Genomic DNA, 19,919 nt, shown 5'->3' with positions numbered 1-19,919 from the left:
ACAAGGGGAAGCTGATTGGCTTTCTGTGCCATGAAGCCTCTAAACACGTCATCCTCCAGGGTGTCTTTACAAACTACATCTCCACATCGTATTTCTTTCTTTCTTTCTTTCTTTTTTTTTTTTTTGAGAGTTTTTTTTGCTATAGTGCGCGTGCGCTCGCCAAACAGAGAGCGACAGAGAGAGAGAAAGCAAGAAATCACCCCCCGGGGGATGGCCACGCCACAATCCCTTCTCCTCCATTCTCCTCTTGGGGTCTAGGGCGCACACGCACACAGCGTGAGTTTTAAGCCACCAGGTCTGGGACGCGAACTGCGGTTGACTACATGGGAGTCCTGCGACACAGCCATTACGCTAACTGTTGGTCCCTCCACATCGTATTTCTAAGCCCTTGCTGCATGAGAAAAACCATGCGAGGTGTTTCTAAAAAACACTGATGCCAGGTCCCACTCCAGACCAAGTAAGTCAGAACTTCAGTCAACACGTTTCAAAGCTCCCCTGATGCTTCTAATGTGTACTGCCAGATTCAAGGAGCTCTGGCCCCCACTTTCCAGAGGGCAATCAGCATCGAGCCCTGTCCAGGTCTCCAGAACAAATCTTTGAGATAAACCAGGTGGTCCACATTTCTGCTTACTAGATGAGGTGACGCTGTGGGCTGCAGTCTGTCCTCAGAGTCCTCAGCTGGAGGAGGCTGGTTGACAGGGACTCAGAGAGAACGAAGTGAGGTTTTGGGGCCAGCCCTTAGACCACTGCTCCTACCAGCTGCCTACAATTTCCACTGTCCCTGACTCCCCGTAGCTTGCACCCACAGCCACGTTCAGCACCATTCACTTGGCAATGTCACACGGAAGACCACAGCAGCCCTCACCGTGAATCAAACAGTTGAGGGACCTTAGCTCACAGACTTTTTTTTTCAGTCCTAAGAAGCTTTAAGTAAACACTACTGCTTTTTGTCTCCATCACGATATTCTATCAAAACAACTCCAGGGACCAGCAGTTAGCGTAATGGCTATGTTGCTGGACTCCCACGTAGTCGACTGTGGTTTGAGTCCTGGACCTGGTGGCTTAAACTCACGCCGGGTGCATGTGCGTGCGTGCCCAAGATCCCGAGAGGAGAATGGAGGAAAAGATTTTGTGGCATGGCCATCCCCCATGGGGGGTGATTTCTCGCTTTTTGTCTCTCTTGTCTCTGTCTATATGGCAAGCGCACGCACCCTATAGCAAAAGACCCCTCAAAAAAAAAATACCAAAAAATACCTCCAGAAAGAATCATATGTCTCTCTCTTTTTTTAAAAAAGAATTATTTTATTTAACTTTATCTATTTATTTAAATTTGACTAGGGAGGGACAGAGCGAGAGAGAGTGAGAGAGAGGGAAAGTGAGAAAGCAAGTCACCAGGTCCGGGACTTGAACCATGGGAGTCCAGTGTCTTTAACCACCATGCCACCTGCCAGCCCTGTATCTCTCTCTTGAGGGTTGACTCTTCAATGCTCTTCTTTAACTATGGTCCTTTTTTCAATCTGAGATCTTGAGAGTGATTTTTTGGATGTCATTAACATTGTGAAGAAGTTCAAATTCTACAACAAAGGACACGATTCCCTTCCTCTCTGCAGCTGTTGCTAAAAGCAGTACAAACAAGATTTGGTATGAAACTTAATATGGTTCACAGGCTACAATTTCCACGTCCAGCGGCGGAGTTAGAGAAATCCACAGGAAACAAGGAAACTTCCTTCCTACAGACTGTTTGTCAGCCTGTACTTATTACATCATCCCATACGTGTTTTTTTGGAAACTGCTGTATTAATTATTTCTACAATAATGCTTTTTGGAAACTGCTGTATTAATTATTTCTACAATAGCTCTCCCTGAGTAGAAGACAACCTAAAAGCACTTGCACATTTTCACTAATCACAATACAACTGCATCTCTCTAGCACTGGTTTGTTCGTGGTGCATTTTTAGTACAAATACTACAGAGTTAATTATCTGAGTATGTGATGGCTCCCTACTAAGGAGATTTTCAGGGTGCTTTATCTCAAAGGATAGTGAGATTTTCCACACCTTGGGGATTCCAGGACTCAGAATAAGGTGTCAGCATTGCAAAAACAAAAATCTGCCTGGCTGGACCAAACCTGAGGTTTATTTCAGCCACGACCCTCCGGGCTTCCCATCTTACCAAGTGTCAGGGCTCATGTAGTTGCCACATGTGATGCTTTGGGAAGGATCCAGAAACTGGGGGTCCTGGAATCCAGCTGGGGGTCTGGGTTTCTCATCTCTCCTCTGTCACTGTAAGTGGATCACTTTGAGCAAGGCTCCTGTCCCTGAGCCTCAGTGACTCCCTGGTCAGATTAAGAAGGGACTTGTCCTCCTACATAGAACCATGTAGGGATGAGTGAGGTCGAGTAGACGGAATATTCAGAGGATATTCCGGCACATGTAGGTGTCATTATAAATGCATACATCCCTGTGAGCTTAATCTGTGGTCAATGTGGAGGGTCATCCCTGAAGACAGCTTAATGTTAGCGTTTGGGTGCAATGGCAGGAGAGTGGAGAAGCTGAGTTAAGGACCTCCTATTCCAAATGTGAGAAACCCTAGTTAACCGCAACCTTAATCTGTGAGCCTCACCACTGGTAAGGACACCGGCCGAGGGGTCACATTGGCCTCATGCTTTTGTCTTCCATCACTCCTTTGGAAACAGTGTATAAGCAATAATGACTTGAGAAGGAGATTCTGGGCATTTTCTCTCTATGAATAATGAGGTATTTGTGACTGGTTGAGATTTTTACCCCCCCCCCCCCTTTTTTTTTTTTTTTTTCTTTGCCATAGGGTAGTGTGTATTTGCCAGAGAGGGACAAAGAGACATAGAGAAAGGGAAAGTGAGAAATCACCCCCTGGAGGTATGACCATGCTGCAATCCCTTTTCCTCCATTCTCTTTGGGCACACATGCACATGCGCCCAGTGTGTTTTTTAAGTCATTAGTTCTTGAATTCGAACCACAGAGTCAGCCATGTTGGATGGATCCAACCATTATGGCACCTTAACCATTATGCCACCTGCTGGCCCCTGACTGAGAATTTTACTGGACGCTTCAAACAATTTTCAGTTCTTCATTTACATGGTGCAGAGACTTAAGCGTTCAAGATGTATCTTTGCTATGACCTGAAGAGTATGGGAGAAGGGGTGAAGGGAGGCCTGGGTCAGCCCGTGTATCTCCTGAACTCTTTTGCTCTGTCCAGTCCCTCTTAGGTAAGTTGGGAAGTCACCTTCCTTTCTCCCTCTGGGACACTGTCTGCTTGGGCACCCCTATGGGCCACCCTCCCCTCTTCTCTGCCTGGCCCTGAGGTTGCCAGGAGCACCTCCCAAGGAGCACTGCAGGAAGGCAGAGGAAACCATTCCTGGTCATTGGCGAAAAGGGTTTAGGGACAGAAATCCAGAAGGGCCCCACATCCATGGTACACAAGCAAGTGTACCCATTTAGGGACTCTCTATTCCCCATTAGAGGGAACTGGAATGATGGTCAAAGTCCTAAATTGGAAGGTGCTCTTGGAAATCTTCTGTGTCACAGCCACACAGAGGTTAACCATGGAGGCAAGATGGTGGTGGTGGCGGACAGTGAGTCCGAACTCTGGGGTTCTTCTCTCAGCCTGACCTCCTGCCAGCCCCTGGGAATGTGCCTGGCACATAATAAACACGGGTATAAGAGAGGAGCCCTGGGTAGGACACCAGAGCCAGGGCAGATGAGAGAGGAGCTCCTATTTTTCTCCAGGCCTCTTAGGTCAGAATAATAAGAATTAAGGCAAGTTCCCAATATCCCTGAGCCTCAGTTTTCTCGTCAGTAAAATGGACATGATATAACATGAAATTTGCCAATTTTATGGGGCTGCTTTAAAGGTAAGACGAGAGTGTATATATATGTAAGAGGGCAGTGTATAAGCAATAAGAGAGCATGCACTCGCCGGAGAGAGAAAGACAGAGACAGTGAGAGGGAAAATGAGAAATCACCCCCCAGGGGGTATGGCCACACCACAATCCCTTTTCCTCCATTCCCCTCTTGGGATCTTAGGCACACACTAACACATGCCAGTGTGATTTTGAAGCCACAGGGTTCGAGACTCGAATCATGGTCAGCCCGGTGGGTGTCCAGCCATGTAACCGTTTCACCATCTGCTGGGCTCGAGAGCATATTTTATAAAAAGAAATGTTCTACTAAAATGCTGGTTACTGTTAGTATGAAATGGGGTCTCCAACTTCCCACTGAGGCTAGAGCAAAGAAAATGTGTGTGTGTGTGTGTGTGTGTGTGCTAATTTTAAAGTTTTTTATTGGAAAGTGACTGAAATAGGACTTAGGAAGAAAAAAATGTCTCCCAATCACTAGGAGATGTCCCTCAAGGTTACATGATAGAGAAGGTACAAGTGGCAGAGGTGGGGAAAGTAGTCAACAATACTAGCGAAACAAACTGATTGTCCACTCAAAAGGGCCAGCTCGGGGACCAGCAGTTGCCATAATGGCTATGTCGCTGGACTCCCATGTAGTCGACTGCGGTTTGAGTCTCAGACCCGGTGGCTTAAACTCACACCAGGCGCATGTGTGTGCCTGCCCAAGATCCCGAGAGGAGAATGGAGGAGAAGGGATTGCAGCGTGGCCATCCCCTCTGGAGGGTGATTTCTCACTTTCTGTCTCTCTGTCTCTCTTTGTCTGTCTGGTGCATGCATGCACCCTATAGCTAAAACCTCTCCGGAAAAAAAGAGAGAGGCAGCTAGCCATGATGGAAGGAGCTTTGGTCTTGGACCTGGGTTTGAGTCACAGCTCTATTGTTCATTTAATTGGGAGCACTTAGCTAATTACTTCATTTTCTTTAGCGCCTATTTAAGTTTCTGTAACATGGAAACACTGGTAGCTACCTTGCAAGGCTACTGCAGGAATTGGAGATGAATGCAAACTGCCGCGTACATGGCTAGCACAGAGAAGTTTCAATAAATGTGTTCATGATCAGCCCTGGCTGCAATGCTGTGGTATTCAGCTCTGGGGGCCTGCTGGTGAGATTCTGGTCCAAATTCATACTGCCTTGAGTGGCCAAGTCAAGACACACAAAACTGAGGCAGCTTTCTAAGTTACTAAGTGAGAGAAGACAGGAGACAGATTTCTGTCCTAAACACGGGCAAAACTGCAGGCCCAGGGAAATATAATCCAGGTTTCTGAAATGACAGACACCTTGCCAAATGTACACTCCAGAGGATGCCACCCACCATTCTGCTCCCAGCAAGAGACGCATTCTCAAACTGCAGGTGGAACACCACTTGCAAGTTTTCTAAGGCTCAGGACCTGGCTCATAGTGTGAGTTTTCCTTCAAGCAAAAAGCAAGACCAGGAGAGGAGCTGCCGAGAACCTGAAGTGAGGCTCTATTTATTCTTAAGCAGTCTGGCCACTCCCTTGCCCCATCTTCCTCCGTGCCTCATGCCCTACTGCTCAGGAGGTCTGAGACTCCAATGGATTTGGAAGGGGGTGCGGAAGAGCAGGCCGCCCTAGCAGGTAATGCAAAGAGCCCACCATCACTGAGCATGCTCAGAAACAAGGGCATCTGAGCCAGGGAGTCGGCGTGGACCTCCCCCAGATAGAAACCCACTGCTTCCTGCCCAAATGCTTTCTGCTCAGTTTTTATTTTTAAGAAGGGATGCTTCTCACGAACTGGTTCATGCGATTCTGCCCATTTCTGGAACCCCGAGTGATGTGAGGGTAACTCGGGCTGTGGGCTGCGTGCCCCCATCCAGAGAGCTGGGCAGGTGCTGCCCCTGAAGACACAGCCCTGCCTCCACGCTTCATTCTGCTGCCAGGGTCACTTCTTACCCCGGCAGACTGGGGAGGATGTCTAAATTTGCACAATGGCTAGGGCTGCAGGAGAAACAGTTATTTATATCCCAGAGAAAATAAAGTTAAAAACGCACACACACACACACAGACAGGAAGCTCCCTTAGTAAGGGGTTGCTCAATGTACCTCCCCTCCCTCAACGCTCGGGGAGTAGCAACAGGGCCCGGTCCATCCACCCCTCGCCCCCACCCGAACTCTGGCCATGAGCAGGGCCTCCTCTTTCCTCTGGCCCCAAAAGATCCTTCAGGAAATGGAGGAAGTATGGACAGAGCCCAAGCACTTGGCTAAGTATTTTTAAAAAGCTTTCCAATTCTGCTATTTTTTTCTCCTCACATCCAATATTCTTGGTTGCTAAGTGGGAGGAAATGTGGGGAGGTGGGAGAGGTGTGGAGAACGGAGGGAAAATTGGCAATGCGAAAGCTGAAGGATTTTTCTCCTCATTTCTAAAGCGGGGGGTAGGCAAAGCAACGTGCTCCAGTTCTGCAGCAGGAGCCCGGGCAGCAGCTCCTGTGAGCTGGGTTATGCGACAAAGCTTCCCCCCAAATCCTCATGCTGTCGACGGGCCAGGAGTGGGGGCTTTTGGGGGAGACAAATATAGGCACTTCCTATTTTTGCTGATGGATTAGAAAAGTAGACATTAGAAAAAAAAAATTAAAATGATCTTTATTCTCAGAACATACCCACAGAAGGGAAGAGGCCAGTCTCATGATCACCTTTCCCCAAGAGGCAGGGAACTCTGGGCAACACAACACAGTAGCGTGCCGTGTGATGGGGCGCGGGGGCTGTGGGGGCAGGAGGCTCTCTAGGGAGGGGGCTGTGTAGGCTGAGCACAGCCTACACATCCCTCATAGCTACACTGTCCATGGGGCCTGGGGTCACTGGTCTGTCTAATGTCAGTTCATAGAGGTCCACACTCTTCTCATGGCCCTGACTTGAAACACCTTTTTTAATTTTAAAAAGAATTATTTATTTATTTAATTCCATTTGTTATTATTATTATAATTTTTTTTTTTTTTTAATTTGACCAGAGAGAGACAGGGGGAGAGAAATGGAAAGTGAGAAAGCAAGCTGCCAGGTCCGGGACTCAAACTGCGGTTGATCATGTGGGAGTCCAGTGCCTTTAACCACCATGCCACCACGTCCAAACACTTCTTTTTTTTTGGAGAGGTTTTTGCTACAGGGCGTGTGCGCTCGCCAGACAGACAGAGAGACAGAGAGACAGAAACCGAGAAATCACCCCCCAGGGGGGATGGTCACGCCGCAATCCCTTCTCCTCCATTCTCCTCTTGGGATTTTGGGCATGCACGCACACGCGCCCGGAGTGAGTTTCAAGCCACCGGGTCCGGGACGCGAACTGCGGTCGACTACGTGGGAATCCAGCGACACAGCCATTACGCTAACTGCTGGTTCCCCGTCCAAAAACTTTTTTAAAAGCTGTAAATATTTTTTGTAAAACTACATCTGCCATGGAACCTCACCTCCATTTCTGCCTCCCTAACTCCCAGCCACATTTCCTCTTGTAGGTCTGCAGTGTGCAGACCACGGCCCTGCCACTCGCCTGTCCCCTGGAGGGCTACCCAGGGAGAGCCACACCCCTACTGCACATTTGCATTTGAGTTCCACAGTCTCAAGCAGAACATGGGTTATCCACACACCTCGTGGTGAACTCGAACAACATTCTGCGTGTGTGCAGTCATGTGCATTCGCCTGAACCACTGCCCCTTAGCATTAAGCTATTTCCTGTCCTTAGTGATCTAACACATGCCAGGAGAAGTTGTCCAAGACTTCAAGTGGGAAAATAGGTTACTGGGCGCCTGTCAGTTGAATGCTGGGGTTCAACAGTGGACCTTCCCTGGATTATCTGATCCTAAAGGAGTGGGCACATTTCTCTGGGTCCATGCTGACCAGGTTTCTTCAGGACCCAGTAGGGGTGAAGTTTACCTGCAGGAAACTGCTAGTAATGCCACTAGCTGCTAGAGATGCAACTGGCTTTCACGCTGTAGAAAAGACAATCTCAGATGATATATTTCATTGCCTTAAACAGTGGATGCTATTCATCCATTTGCAAATTCATTTCCATATTCTTGCCTATCCGTAGCTATCTGGTTTTCAAATTCTTCTGGGAATGGGTCTTACCATCTTAGCAAGTTAATAAGGTAAATATGATCATTGATGCATATTTCTTTGATATTTGGGTGAGTCATGATTTTCCCTTTTTGAAAATTATACTGTGTCATGCCAATAGCCCTTTCCCTTTGTAGCATGTGGCCAGTGGTCTGCGCGGCTCTTTCACACACACTGCAAGGACCCCTATGGGACACATGATTGACTAGTCTACACATAAAACACTCGCAAGATGGTAAGGCTTGTCAGAGGAGGTAAGTGACAGTGGGTACAGAAAAATCAGAGAGCCATCGATAGCGAATTGAGTCCAGTGGGACACCGGCAGTAAAAGCAAAAGCAACCCAAGATACAGAGATTTCATCAGCCACTGGGTGAACAGCCTCATAAGATGGAGTGTGAAACACCATAGCTATTATCTGCCACTCGTGGGGACCTGAAGGGTCACAGAGGTGACACAGTTACTTAATGCCTGCTTGGCACCAGTCAGAGGAGGCGCTGATGGGCAGGGACCCAGGCAAAAGAACACAAGACAGGCTTTGTGGCCTCTTACCTGGGGTTGGTCAGGTTGTAGCAGGATTTCCATATTTGTAACATGTGCTTGCACGTGAGGAGCGCCTCATCTGGGCCCCGGCAGAGTGACTCCAACTTCACTTTGGAAAACAGTAGTCTACATGGGGGGGAGAGGGGGAGAAGACAACACAGGTCAGTTGAGTCAGAAAGTCCCACCCGGACAAGCAAGGTGGTGGGCTTACACCTGATGGAACCCAACTCATTTTAGAACAAGGTGTCCATATGTGTGGTCCAAGGAGACCTGCGACCCCACGGGCCCCAGAAACCTCAGCTTGACAGACAGCTTGGTCTAAGTCCTACCACTCAGGCAGATGTGGGCACCGTGTGACCATCCGTGGTCAGGTTAAAAGCGTGAGAGTGGCCAATTCCATTCAGAACACAGGCAGTTTATGAAGAGCAACCTTTTTTTTTTTTTTTAAAGAACAAAACCAATATATTTGTAAACTTCAAAAATGAAAAATTACAAGCAAATCTTAATTTACTTAAAAATGACATAAGAAGACATGACTCAGCCAATGTAAGAACATCTAGACAAACTTCCACAATGATGCTCCTCATCTCGTGAACCTCAAAGGCCTGAACTGAAGGCAAGTGAGGAAAGGGGGTCTCCAGCTCAGGCCTCCCATCTTCGATCGTCCCCAGCCCTGTGGCTTAAAGGCCGGGACTTGACTCACTCCACAATCTCTAAGGCATATCTTCCCTGTTTTTGTTGGGCTCCAACCTCCACAGAGACCTTCTGAGCACTAAGAGTAGAACTTTCCTTCTTGGCTCCCCAAGGTTATCCTATTACCGACTTTGACTTTGGTCTCCTCTCTGTAGACACCAGCCTGTGGCCTGCGGACAGCAGCAACCTGGTCCCTGGATTCCCACCACCATCCTAGTAAAAGTCCTGGCATGAGCCCAGATTCCTTCCTGATTCCCTGACCTGCCTGGTTCTCCGAAACTTTATTATAAAGAGTTCTAAAAGTTACTTTCATTCCCAGCTCAAGAACCTATGGAGATTCCCTACTGTCTTTAATAGGAAGTAAAAGTTTTCATCCAGTCCTTTCAGCCGCCCATTGATTGGCTACCCCCTTTTTTTTTTTTTTTTTTTTTGGCTCTGTGTGGCATGCATTTGCCTGGGATAGGCAGAGAGGGAAAGTGAGAAGGCACCCGCCCCAGGGAGGATGGCCACATTGCAATCTCTTCTCCTCTCTCCTCTCTGGATTTTGAGTATGTATGCACATGTGCCTGATGTGTGTCTCATGTCACCATGTCGAACCGCAGAATCAGCCATGTGCAATCCAGCCACCTTAACCTCCACGCTGCTTGCTTGCCTCTACTTGGCGCTCGTGCTCCACCACCCCATCCTGTGCCATGTGTCCTGTTGGGCCCATTACTCCTACCATTAAAATTTCCTGGCCAACTACTGTTTCTTTCACGACTCCAGGACCATATGTGCCATGTCCTCCATTTTTCATTTTATTTTATCAGAGGGTGCACACATTTGCCAGAGAGAGAGAGAGAAGGGGAAGAAAGCACTTCCCAGTGGGGCCTGGTCATGCTGCCACCCTTGCTTCTCCATTTTTCCATCCTGTCAGGATTTTGCACACGCACACATACACACACACACACTGCATGTTTTTCAAGCCACCAGAGCTGGGATTCAAACTGCACATTTGGCCATGGGACTTGGCTCCCTTAACTGTCAGGCCATGAGGCTGGTCCCTTAATCTTTTATTTTTGTAATTGTCAGAGAGTACATGCATTCACCAGAGAGAAAGAGAGAGAGGAAGAGAAAGCACCTTCCAGTAGGGTACAGTCACACCTCAATTCTTTTCCCTCCATTTCTCCATCCCAAAGGGTTTGGGGCGTGCACACATAGGCACCTGACATGTGTTTCAAGCTGCTAGGGCTGGGATTTGAACTGTAGTTGACCATGTAGGATCCAGCCACTTATGCACGGCACTGAACTGTTACGTTATGAGGTCAACACCCCCTCCCCCATATCCTCAATCTTAAACACTACCAACTCATGGCTCTTTAATTATTTTCCAGTCTGGCTAAACCCCCATCTCACCCAATAAGCCTTCATCAGTACCATTTTTACACTTTCAGCTTTTCCACTCAGTATGTACCGCATTCATTGGTGTTTGTTGTTAATAATGATAAAAAGAAGACACAGAGGGAAGGGTTCCTATTTATTGAAGCTCTCCTGTGTGCCAGATCCCGTATACGGCACTTTACAAACACCATCAATGTCACCTTGGTAAGGACCCTTCTCAGAAAGTGGTGTTTATCACTCTTCAGTGACAAACTAAGGCTTTACAGCAGTGCCCTTGGTTATTTTCCGGATGTGACATTCCTCTTGACATAAGAGCCTTGATCTCTCTCTCCCACACCCTCCTGGCTTTGCCGCCACAGTGCCTAGAACTGTGCTTGACTTTATCAGGCCTTAAACCCGCATTTGCTCATTGACACTTTCTCTATAAACCATGGAAGATAAGAGACATATTTCTAGGGCTGACCCTGTGGTGCAGTGTTCAAGTGTTATGCACGGGGAGCCAGGTCCCACATGGCTGGCTGCAGTTCAAATTCCGGCCCCAGTAGCTAGACAGCTATACTGGGCCTGTGTGCAGGTATGCCTGAAATCCTGATAGGACGGAAAAATGTAGAAAAGGATTGTGGTGTGACCATGCCCCATAGAGGGTGCTTTCTCTCTTTCTCTGGTGAATGCACATGCCCTTGGCAAGAAAAGAAAGGGAAGAACCTAGACATGCAGGAGAATCCTCAACCATGCGTGTGTAGCGTCCTCTGTCAGAGGGACCTAAGCACACAGCCTGTACAGATCAAGGAGAAAGTCCAGACCCTTCACTGCCCAAGCTCAGAAATAGGATCGCACTAACCACTCCTTCCAAATGGCACCAAAGAAGCCCAAGGGGGTACAGTGGCTGCAGTGGGGTCAGGCCTGCAGCCTCTCCAGCCTAACTCTGCAGAGCCTGGATGAGGGGTCCATGGACCAGGTAGGGAGGTAGGCGAAGACCCCAGTCTACAAGTAGGTGGGCATGAAGAGCGAGGCTGATGGGAGAAGAGGGCTAAGTTTCTTCTCCAAAATATTTCAGGAAGCAGAAATTCTCTTTAAGCCTTACCAGAGCTGCCAACAGAGATGGCAGACACTTGGGGGGTCTAGTGGGTTTTTACGGGAACCCAAAGCTGACTCCTGCTGATGGCTTCATATGTCCAATGTGGTGGGAGTACCCTTCCATGGAGGGAGAAGCTGCTGACTGGCCGGCCACCTGTTGGCAACAGGCCCAAAGCCTCACCTCTGAGGGGGAGAGGTCCCACAAACACTTCTGGCTAGGGGAGATCCCGCTTAGGACTGTGGGGGGCCCAGGAGGCCGAGTGGGTGCTGTCCAAGAGGTTCTCTTGGGGGCACACGGCACTCCTCCAGTTCGGCCGAGCTCAGAGCGGGCCTGTCCCAGGGAGGCCATGGAGGCGGGGAGGCTTCCCTGCACAGCAGTGGCCTGGCTCTCACACGGCTCGGCCACGATCCCTTCAACTGTGCCCAGCACAGATGCCAGAGCGCGTCTCTAAGCCTCGGCTGCGGGGAACGGTTCTGTGCAAGGTTCTTGGCTGGAAAAAGAACTTCTAATTAACATGAAATAACAGCTTTCAAACACTTGACTCAGGATATGGAGTTGAAAAGGTGTGGGCTGGATTTCAGAGAACCAGACAGGAAGAACAATAGTAGAACTGCCGAGTACCAATGATGGAAAAGGCCCTTGGAAGGCAGGCAAGAGGAACCGCACGACCGAGAGATGGGCAGAGAGCAGGCGCTGCAGGGCTCGGCCGGGAGAAGAGGCCAACCGCTCGGCCGCTGAGCCAGAGTCTCCGAGACCGCGGGCCGAGACCCCGACCAGCTGCACTCGGAGGTGCCCTCGAAGGCCAAGTGAAAGCAGGAGAGGAAGGCGCTGCCTTCCCCCACTTCCCCAAACCTCCCTGTTTATAAGGCAGAAAACAATACCGAGCACAGAACAGTGGTACTTGTCACCATGTTTGCCGAACCCTGTTCACACATTTCACGGCTGGGTGTGTGTGCTACATTAACAAAGAAATGAGGAGTAAACAGTGATTAGCATTAATTTCCTACAGTTGATGTCCAAAGAAATTATACATTCAATCTGTTGAGAAAACCCTTCGGCAAAAAAACAAGTTACGAAATAACATGGGACAGACTGGCGTTTACTACACGTCAGTGTGCCTGACTGCCAAGGGCAGAGGAGACGAGGGCGGAGGCGGTGGAAGGGAAGACCAGGGGCCAGCCACATCACCCAAGTCCAACCGGGAGTTAGGAAGACATTTCCTAGGGCTGGCAGGTGGCAGGGCAGCTAAGGCACTGGACTCCCATGTGGTCAACTGCACTTTGAGTTCCAGACCTGGCGGCTTGCTTTCTCACTTTCCCTTTCTTTCTCTCTCCCTGATCAAATTAAAAATATTAATAATCAATACAATTAAATAAATAATGCTTTAAAAAAAGAAAAAGGAAGGGACCAGCAGGTGGTATAGTGATTAAGGTGCTAGATTCCCACGTTAGTGGACCATAGTTCAAGTCCTGAACCTGGCAGCTGGAAATTCGTGCCAGGCACGTGTGTGTGCGCCCAAAATCCTGAGAGGAGAATGGAGGAGAAGGGACTGTGGTGTGGCCATCCCTCCCGGGGGTGATTTCTTGCTGTCTGTCTCTGGTAAGCACACAATCCCCATAGCAAAAGAAATAGACAGCATTTCTTTAAGTACAGCAAGAAGTTACGTGCTGGCCAGATGGTCTATTCCCTTCCCCTATACCAGGCTCAAAGTTCATTAACCTAATTTTTAAAAAAGAAATACTTGAGGGGCAGCAGGTAGTATGGTGGCTAAGGCTCTGGATTCTACATGGCTGACTGATTGGTTCGAGTCTTGAACCTGGTGGCTTGAAAAATATGCCTGGCATGTGTGCATGCCTGCTCAAAATCCTGAAAAAGAGAATGGAGGAGAAAGAACTGTGGTACAACCTTTCTCCTGTGGGGTGCTTTCTCACTTTCCCTCTCTGTCTCTCCCCAGCAAGAGAACATGCCCTGTAGTGAAAAACTAAAAAGAAAAAAAAATTTTTTAAATGTATTTTGTTCAGAGACTCATTAAAAACTTACAGAAAGCTTATACCGCAAAGAAGAACCTTGCTAAATGCCAGTCTGACTCGATTACCAGCATCTCGTGCAATACTTTGTGATCTGGCTCCTGCTGCATGCTCAGCCACTGAGGCGTGTGTCCACCATGGATCACATAGGCCCCCCCACTGAAGCCACGGTCGACTTCCCCCATGACTCTCCTCCAGGCCCCTAGGTCTTGACACGTGCTGTTCCCTGCGTTTGGAATGACTTTTCTATCCATTTCTGCCTTTTAAGTACCTACTCATCCTTCAAGATTCAGGTCAAATAGCACCCCTCCCCCCCAACACACACACACACGGAAGCCAGACTTAAATAATAGGAGTTAAACTTCACAAATGAAAATGTGATTACAAAAAAAAAACCACAAGAGCTCACAACCGTGGAATAATAAGCTACAAGCCGGGAGACTTCTGCTTTCAAGACAAGTAAAATAATAACAATAATAACAGCAGTTGCCAGACACTTTAAATATTTAATCACTGATTCTTACGACAACCCTGCAAATTAGGTTGACAGTTAAGTAATTTGCCCGAGTTCACACCACTAATGATGGGTAGGACAGAAATTTAAATCCAGATCCATCCTACTCCAAAGCATTGAACAAGAAACAGAGGAGAATGATTTAAAATCTAACCACACCGTATCATTTTCTAATCCATTACCAAATATCTAAAACCTACAGCATCTAAAGCTCTGTGTTAGATGTTGCGTGGAATACAAAGAGGGACAAAATATGGTCCCTAGCCCTCAAAGAGCTTATGGTTCAGTCAGACAAGACAAGACCTGACCATCATTAGGGAGGTTTTCTAGTTTAGGGCCAGACTATGGCCCTGGCACTACAGTAAGTCTGGGGAAGCAGCAGTCTGAGCTGTGTGTGTGTGGGGGGGGTGTGCTCCTAGGATACAGCATTTAACGTTCTTTAAACAATGATCACACAGGAGCCAGCAGGTAGCATGGAGGTTAAGGTGCTGGGCTTCCACAAGGCCTGCCTCAGTTCGAGTCCCAGACCTGGCGGCTTGCTTTCTCACTCTCCTCATACCTCCCTCGCTCGCTCTCTGTGTCTCTGGTAGGCGCACATGCCTATAGCAAATTTAATAATAATAAACAATGATCACACGCTGGGGCCAGCAGGTGGCGTGGTGGTTAAAACACTGACTTCCGCATGACCGACTGTAGTTTGAGTCCCGGACCTGGCGGCTTGCTTTCTCACTTTCCCTTTCTCTCTGTTTGTCTTTGACAAAATTTAAAAATAATAATAATAAATAAAATAAAATAAATAATTCTTAAAAAAAAAAAGAATGATCACACATGTGCATGTATTTTGTAACTTGCCTTTCACTCCAGAGTCTGGTGCATATAAAATTTTAGTTATTTGAAGGACTCAGTTAATCAACATTTTACTTTTCATTAAAACTAAAAGAAACAATATTTTTCCTTTTTTTTTTTTTCTTTTTCAAATTTGTTATAGAGAATTTGTGCTTACCAGGGAGAGACAGCAAGTGAGAAATCATCCCCCTGGGAAGATGGGCACACTACAATTCCTTCTCTTCCATTTTCCTCTCGAGAGTATGTATGCACACATGCCTGGCATGTTTTTCAACCTACTGGGTCCAGATCTTGAATGGTGCTGTCAGCCATGTGGGATTCAGCTACCACACCACTGGCTGGCCCCTATTTCTGGGATTTTCATAGAATTTCAAGATAACTCTTCCTTTTTTTTTTTTTTTTTTGATTGCTTTTTTATAGGGCGCATGCGCTTGCCAGAAAGCAAGAAATCACCCCCCAGAGGGGATGGCCATGCCGCAATCCCTTCTCCTCCATTCTCCTCTCAGGATCTTGGGCACGCACGCACACACATCCAGCGTGAGTTTAAGCCGCCGGGTCCGTAACTTGAACCGCGGTCGACTACGTGGGAGTCCAGTGACATAGCCATTACGCTAACTGCTGGTCCCTAGAATTTCAAGATAACTCTTGATGCTAGTGCAGAGCTTAGAATGGAGATACAGCCTGCCCTGGCAAAGCTCTGGGACACCAGGCACTGTGACTTTTCACCATTCAGTTTAAGAAATGATCCAAGTGGCTTTTATTAGAGCCAGGTTTAATGTCCCCTGACTATGTTCAGGAAGACTTTCCCGACACCCTGGAAACTGCCCCCAACTACTGGACATTCACCTTTCACAGCTCACCCTCTACCCCAGGCCTACCTCCATGACCCCACACTCCAAACTTGTGCTGGGCTCAAGATAAAGCTCACGGGCTGGCTATTTCTAAATCCTGAAAAGTAATACGCCCCACGAAACTTCTGATGAGGAGCTCTCAATGAAACTTAGGAAGGTTTAGAGAAATACTAATGTAATAATTCCCTCCAATCTACTTGGCAGAATTAAAAGACTGCACTCGTATTAAATGCGTCAAGGAGGAACCGTGCATGTTAATACACAAACCTGCACTGATTAGCTGCTCTGTGAATGCTGCATTCACGCAGCCGATTGGGAACTGAAATCACAGGGACCTTGAACATGTGCTGTTTTGTGATGTGGGTCTGCGAGCTCTTGGGCTCAGCCAGCCAGGGACCCATTCTTTGTCTGAGTGTAGGCAGGGATGCCAGGCAGCTGTGGAGAGGCACGTGGAATCTGCCATGGCCACGAGGGCCCTGAATACCTTCCCATCTCCTGCTGCTGGGGAGCCGGCGTGGGGCGGTTGCCAAATATCCACAAGAAAGTGAACACCTGTCACCAGGTAAAAAGCAATCATCGATGAGGCAGACGTAGGCGTGGGGGAGAGCAGGCAAATGTGATGAAATGAAATTTTAAATCGAGAAGCTGGTTTGGCAGCCGACAGATCAGAATGGAGAGAGAAGTCGAAAGCGGTGTGCTCAAAGCTCGTGGTGACTTGGAGAGAGAGAGAATGCGAAGTCGGGTGAGTCAGCTGGGAACAGTCTGGCAGGGAGGGGGCAGCAGGCCACGTGCTACCCAGCGCTGCTCAGGAGAGGCAAGTTTTTGAGCACATCTAAGTACCTGGGGGAGCGAGGGGTTGCTTCCAGATTCCAGTGTGGCTCGCAGGAAACACGTCTCACTGTGTGTCACTGTTGCTGACATTTCCATGCCACCCCCCAAACCCCACCCCATGCTGGTCTGGGAGCCAGTACTGTCCTGGCTGAGTTTCTGAGCTTTATCTGCAAAACAGCCTCCGGTCGTGGGCTGAGTCACCGTCACTGGAAACCAATCTTGTGGCTGGCCTGCAAGCTGCCTGGCTGTGTGGTCAGCAGGGCCGCATCCCCACCAGGTATACATCCACAACAGGTACACCACCGATGCTGGTTTGATGGCTGTGCAGGTCCTGGGCTGAGATGCAAACCACCCCAGACTTCTCTGACCACAGCAGGAAGGGACGAGGTTTGAACCAGCTCATGTGTTGGTTCCCACTAGTTCTCTCAGGCCTCACTAATTGCAAATCTTCAATAAATGTCAATTGAATGAATGATCTAATTACTCAGCTGTTACACAGGAAAGAACAATTTCTTGGATCATCTGGCTTACCTAATGTTGTACTGACCTTCTATTCACTGGTTTATTAGAGCAAATATAGATTCTCGAATTAAGCAAAGCAGGTGAAATCCTTGATGCCCTGGAATGCTCTGCTCCTCGACACGTGTCTGGGGCAGGCAGCCTCAGAATTCCCTAGGGGCTGGCAAGAAATACTCTCTACTCACCCTGAGCTGGAATTTGCCCACAGTCAGATGTCCAGGTGATCTGTGCCCAAATTTAAGTTCTAGTTCAAAACTCTCCATCTGAACCTGCGAGAGTTTGATCTAAAAAGAAAAGAAAAAACCTCCAGGGAAAAAGAGTTCCCTTAACTCCCATTGTTAGGAAATCCGACCTGTGTTTATTTAATTCCAGTAAGAATTCTAGAAGGATCCGCGACAGAATTTGTTCTAAAATTCACAGAGAATTCTGAGCCACTATTTGCATTGAGCTCATGAAGGAGAGACACCCCCGCCTGTAGTCTTGAAGAGAATGCTTCTCTGCCTTCTGAAGGATCCTGTGGATCACTCTCCGAAGGCAATACTGTAACCTGGTCCATGTGCTTGCCCAAGGGGTGCCATGCACAGAGCCATCCGCACACAGGCCGCTCCTTGAGTTCACAGAGCCCTGAGTAATCATCCCACCACCACCAAAGAGCCTCAGGGGCTGGAAACTCCAACGGCTTCTAGATCAGGCAGGTAAGCAGGGGCTGGGGTCAAGACAGCAGGGAACATTTGGAATCATGCCTGCCTACCCAAAAGGCCATCAAAGTCAAACTTTTTTTTGTTTGTTTTGAGAGAGAATTTTGCTATAGGGTGCATGTATTTGCCAGAGAGCAGAGAGACAGAAAGCAAGAAATCACCCACTAGGGGGGATGGCCACACTGCAATCCCTTCTCCTCTCTGGATGTGGGGCACGCATACACACGTGCCTGGTGTGACTTTAAGGCACCAGGTCCAGGACTTGAATCGCAGTTGACTACACGGGAGTCCAGAATGTAACCATGATGCCATCTGCTGCTGCTCCTGAAGTCAAACTTTTTTTTTTTTTTTTTTGAGAGGTTTTTGCTACAGGGTGCATGCACTCGCCAGAAAGACAGAGAGAGACAGAGAGACAGAAAGCGAGAAATCACCCCCTGGGGGGATGGCCACACCGTAATCCCTTCTCCTCCATTCTCCTCTCGGGATCTTGGGCATGCATGCACACTCGCCCAGTGTGAGTTTAAGCCACCGGGTCCAGGAGTTGAACCGCGGTTGACTACATGGGAGTTCAGCAACATAACCATTATGCTAACCGCTGGTCTCCTGAAGTCAAACATTTTTGAAATGTGCACTGGCCTAACAGACTTCTGCCAGTCGGCTTAGAGGTGCTGTTGGAAATCCTAGTCCATATGCTTTTCAGGGATCAAATCGGAGTACCTGGTTTCCAGTACAAACCCAGTGCGCATGCTGGCACCTGGTTTATCTGCTGACAGAACACCCAAGGAGGGCGTGAGGAGCCTGGCTCTTCCCCTGAGTGGATCTTCTCTAGGAATAAAGCCCTGGTGAGTAACTGACCCATTGGCAAACTTAGGTCTGGGAGGTGTTTAACCAGCAAGGAAGTTCTGGAAATCCAACCACTAATGCCCACAGTGCTGGGGAAGGAGGTGAGGCACGACGTGTTGGCATGCGGGGAGCTCACACGGCATTTCTCCCACTCTGGTCTCACTCATTAGTGTGAGTGAAGGGGCTGCCTCATCCCAACCCCGCCTCCCGGATCTGTCACCCTACGAAAACCGAGACCACACTGACAGTAAAACCAAGTCTCAGGGGGAGGTGCCTGGTTCTCCAGAGCTCACAGCCTCGGGTTGGGAGGCTGCGCCTGAGTGTAGGTGCTAAGGACGGATCCGTGGCTAGCTGGGAGGCTTTGGCTGCGCCCCGGTACCCTGATCCTGCTGCCTCTTTATGACAGGCAGGGACTCCTGTTAGATCCCGTATCAGTTACATTTGCTTCTCATTTCAGTCAAAGTGTCAACAATCTGGAATACTCCCCCATCCTCCTAGTGGTATTTTTAGAACAAACAAACAACCTGACGTGCTTAGCTGGAATAAATCACCTCAAGAAACCTCAGTTGGGTTCATTTTTCGCTCCTGCTTTCGCTAAAGCGACTGATGCCAACTTCGATCAGTGTCCTAGAGCCAGCACCGAAGCTGGAAATGACCTGGCCAGGCTGACTGAAAACCCCTCTGGAATCTCACTGCCAGCCCGTGTTTCAAAGACCTCCTACGACCCCTGAGTGTGACGTTCTAATGTGGGGAGCATCTCATGTAGTGCCACCCACAAGGCCACAGAGCCCGCACAGGCAGGGCCACTCCCCGAGGGCATCACCTGGGAGCACCAGGGACTGAGGGGTGCAAAGGAAGCAGGAGGCAGAGATCCTGCCTCGGGTTGGGTGACCAGTTGGTGAGCAGGTGCCCTTGATCCGGTACATGCCAAGTGGCCATCTGGTGAGTAACCACCTGAGCAGGAAGTCCCTGAAAGCAAGTCTTCCTATCAAACAACTCTGGCTCCCAGCAGAAATAATCTCTTCTCTCTGGACCCTAAGCCAGGTGGTGATTCCTAAAACAGGGGAGCGGGGGAACCAGAGGTAGAGTTCAGGCCTGGTCTTTCCTG

At 48.6% G+C, this 19,919-nt stretch overlaps 1 protein-coding gene and 1 long non-coding RNA gene across 5 annotated transcripts in view; one reads left to right on the top strand and one right to left on the bottom strand.

Moving 5' to 3' along the window:
- Nucleotides 1-19,919, bottom strand: part of TTC7B (tetratricopeptide repeat domain 7B) — a 272,398-nt gene that overhangs the window by 70,789 nt on the left and 181,690 nt on the right. For all 4 annotated transcript variants that reach the window (XM_014591391.2, XM_014591392.2, XM_014591394.2 and 1 more), the window contains exon 15: nt 8,541-8,657. In XM_014591391.2, coding sequence (XP_014446877.1) covers nt 8,541-8,657 — 117 coding nt within the window. The remainder of the gene's footprint in view (nt 1-8,540; nt 8,658-19,919) is intronic.
- LOC102472187 (uncharacterized) overlaps nt 17,698-19,919 on the top strand; it is a 9,894-nt gene continuing 7,672 nt past the window's right edge. Inside the window, exons 1-2 of the long non-coding RNA XR_335896.1 lie at nt 17,698-17,965; nt 18,669-18,810. This is a non-coding gene — a long non-coding RNA (uncharacterized LOC102472187). The remainder of the gene's footprint in view (nt 17,966-18,668; nt 18,811-19,919) is intronic.

The sequence above is a fragment of the Tupaia chinensis genome, unplaced genomic scaffold (assembly GCF_000334495.1).
Source record: "Tupaia chinensis unplaced genomic scaffold, TupChi_1.0 Scaffold000568_1, whole genome shotgun sequence".
Classification (NCBI taxonomy): Eukaryota; Metazoa; Chordata; class Mammalia; order Scandentia; family Tupaiidae; genus Tupaia; species Tupaia belangeri.
This window is presented reverse-complemented; position numbering and strand designations above follow the sequence as displayed.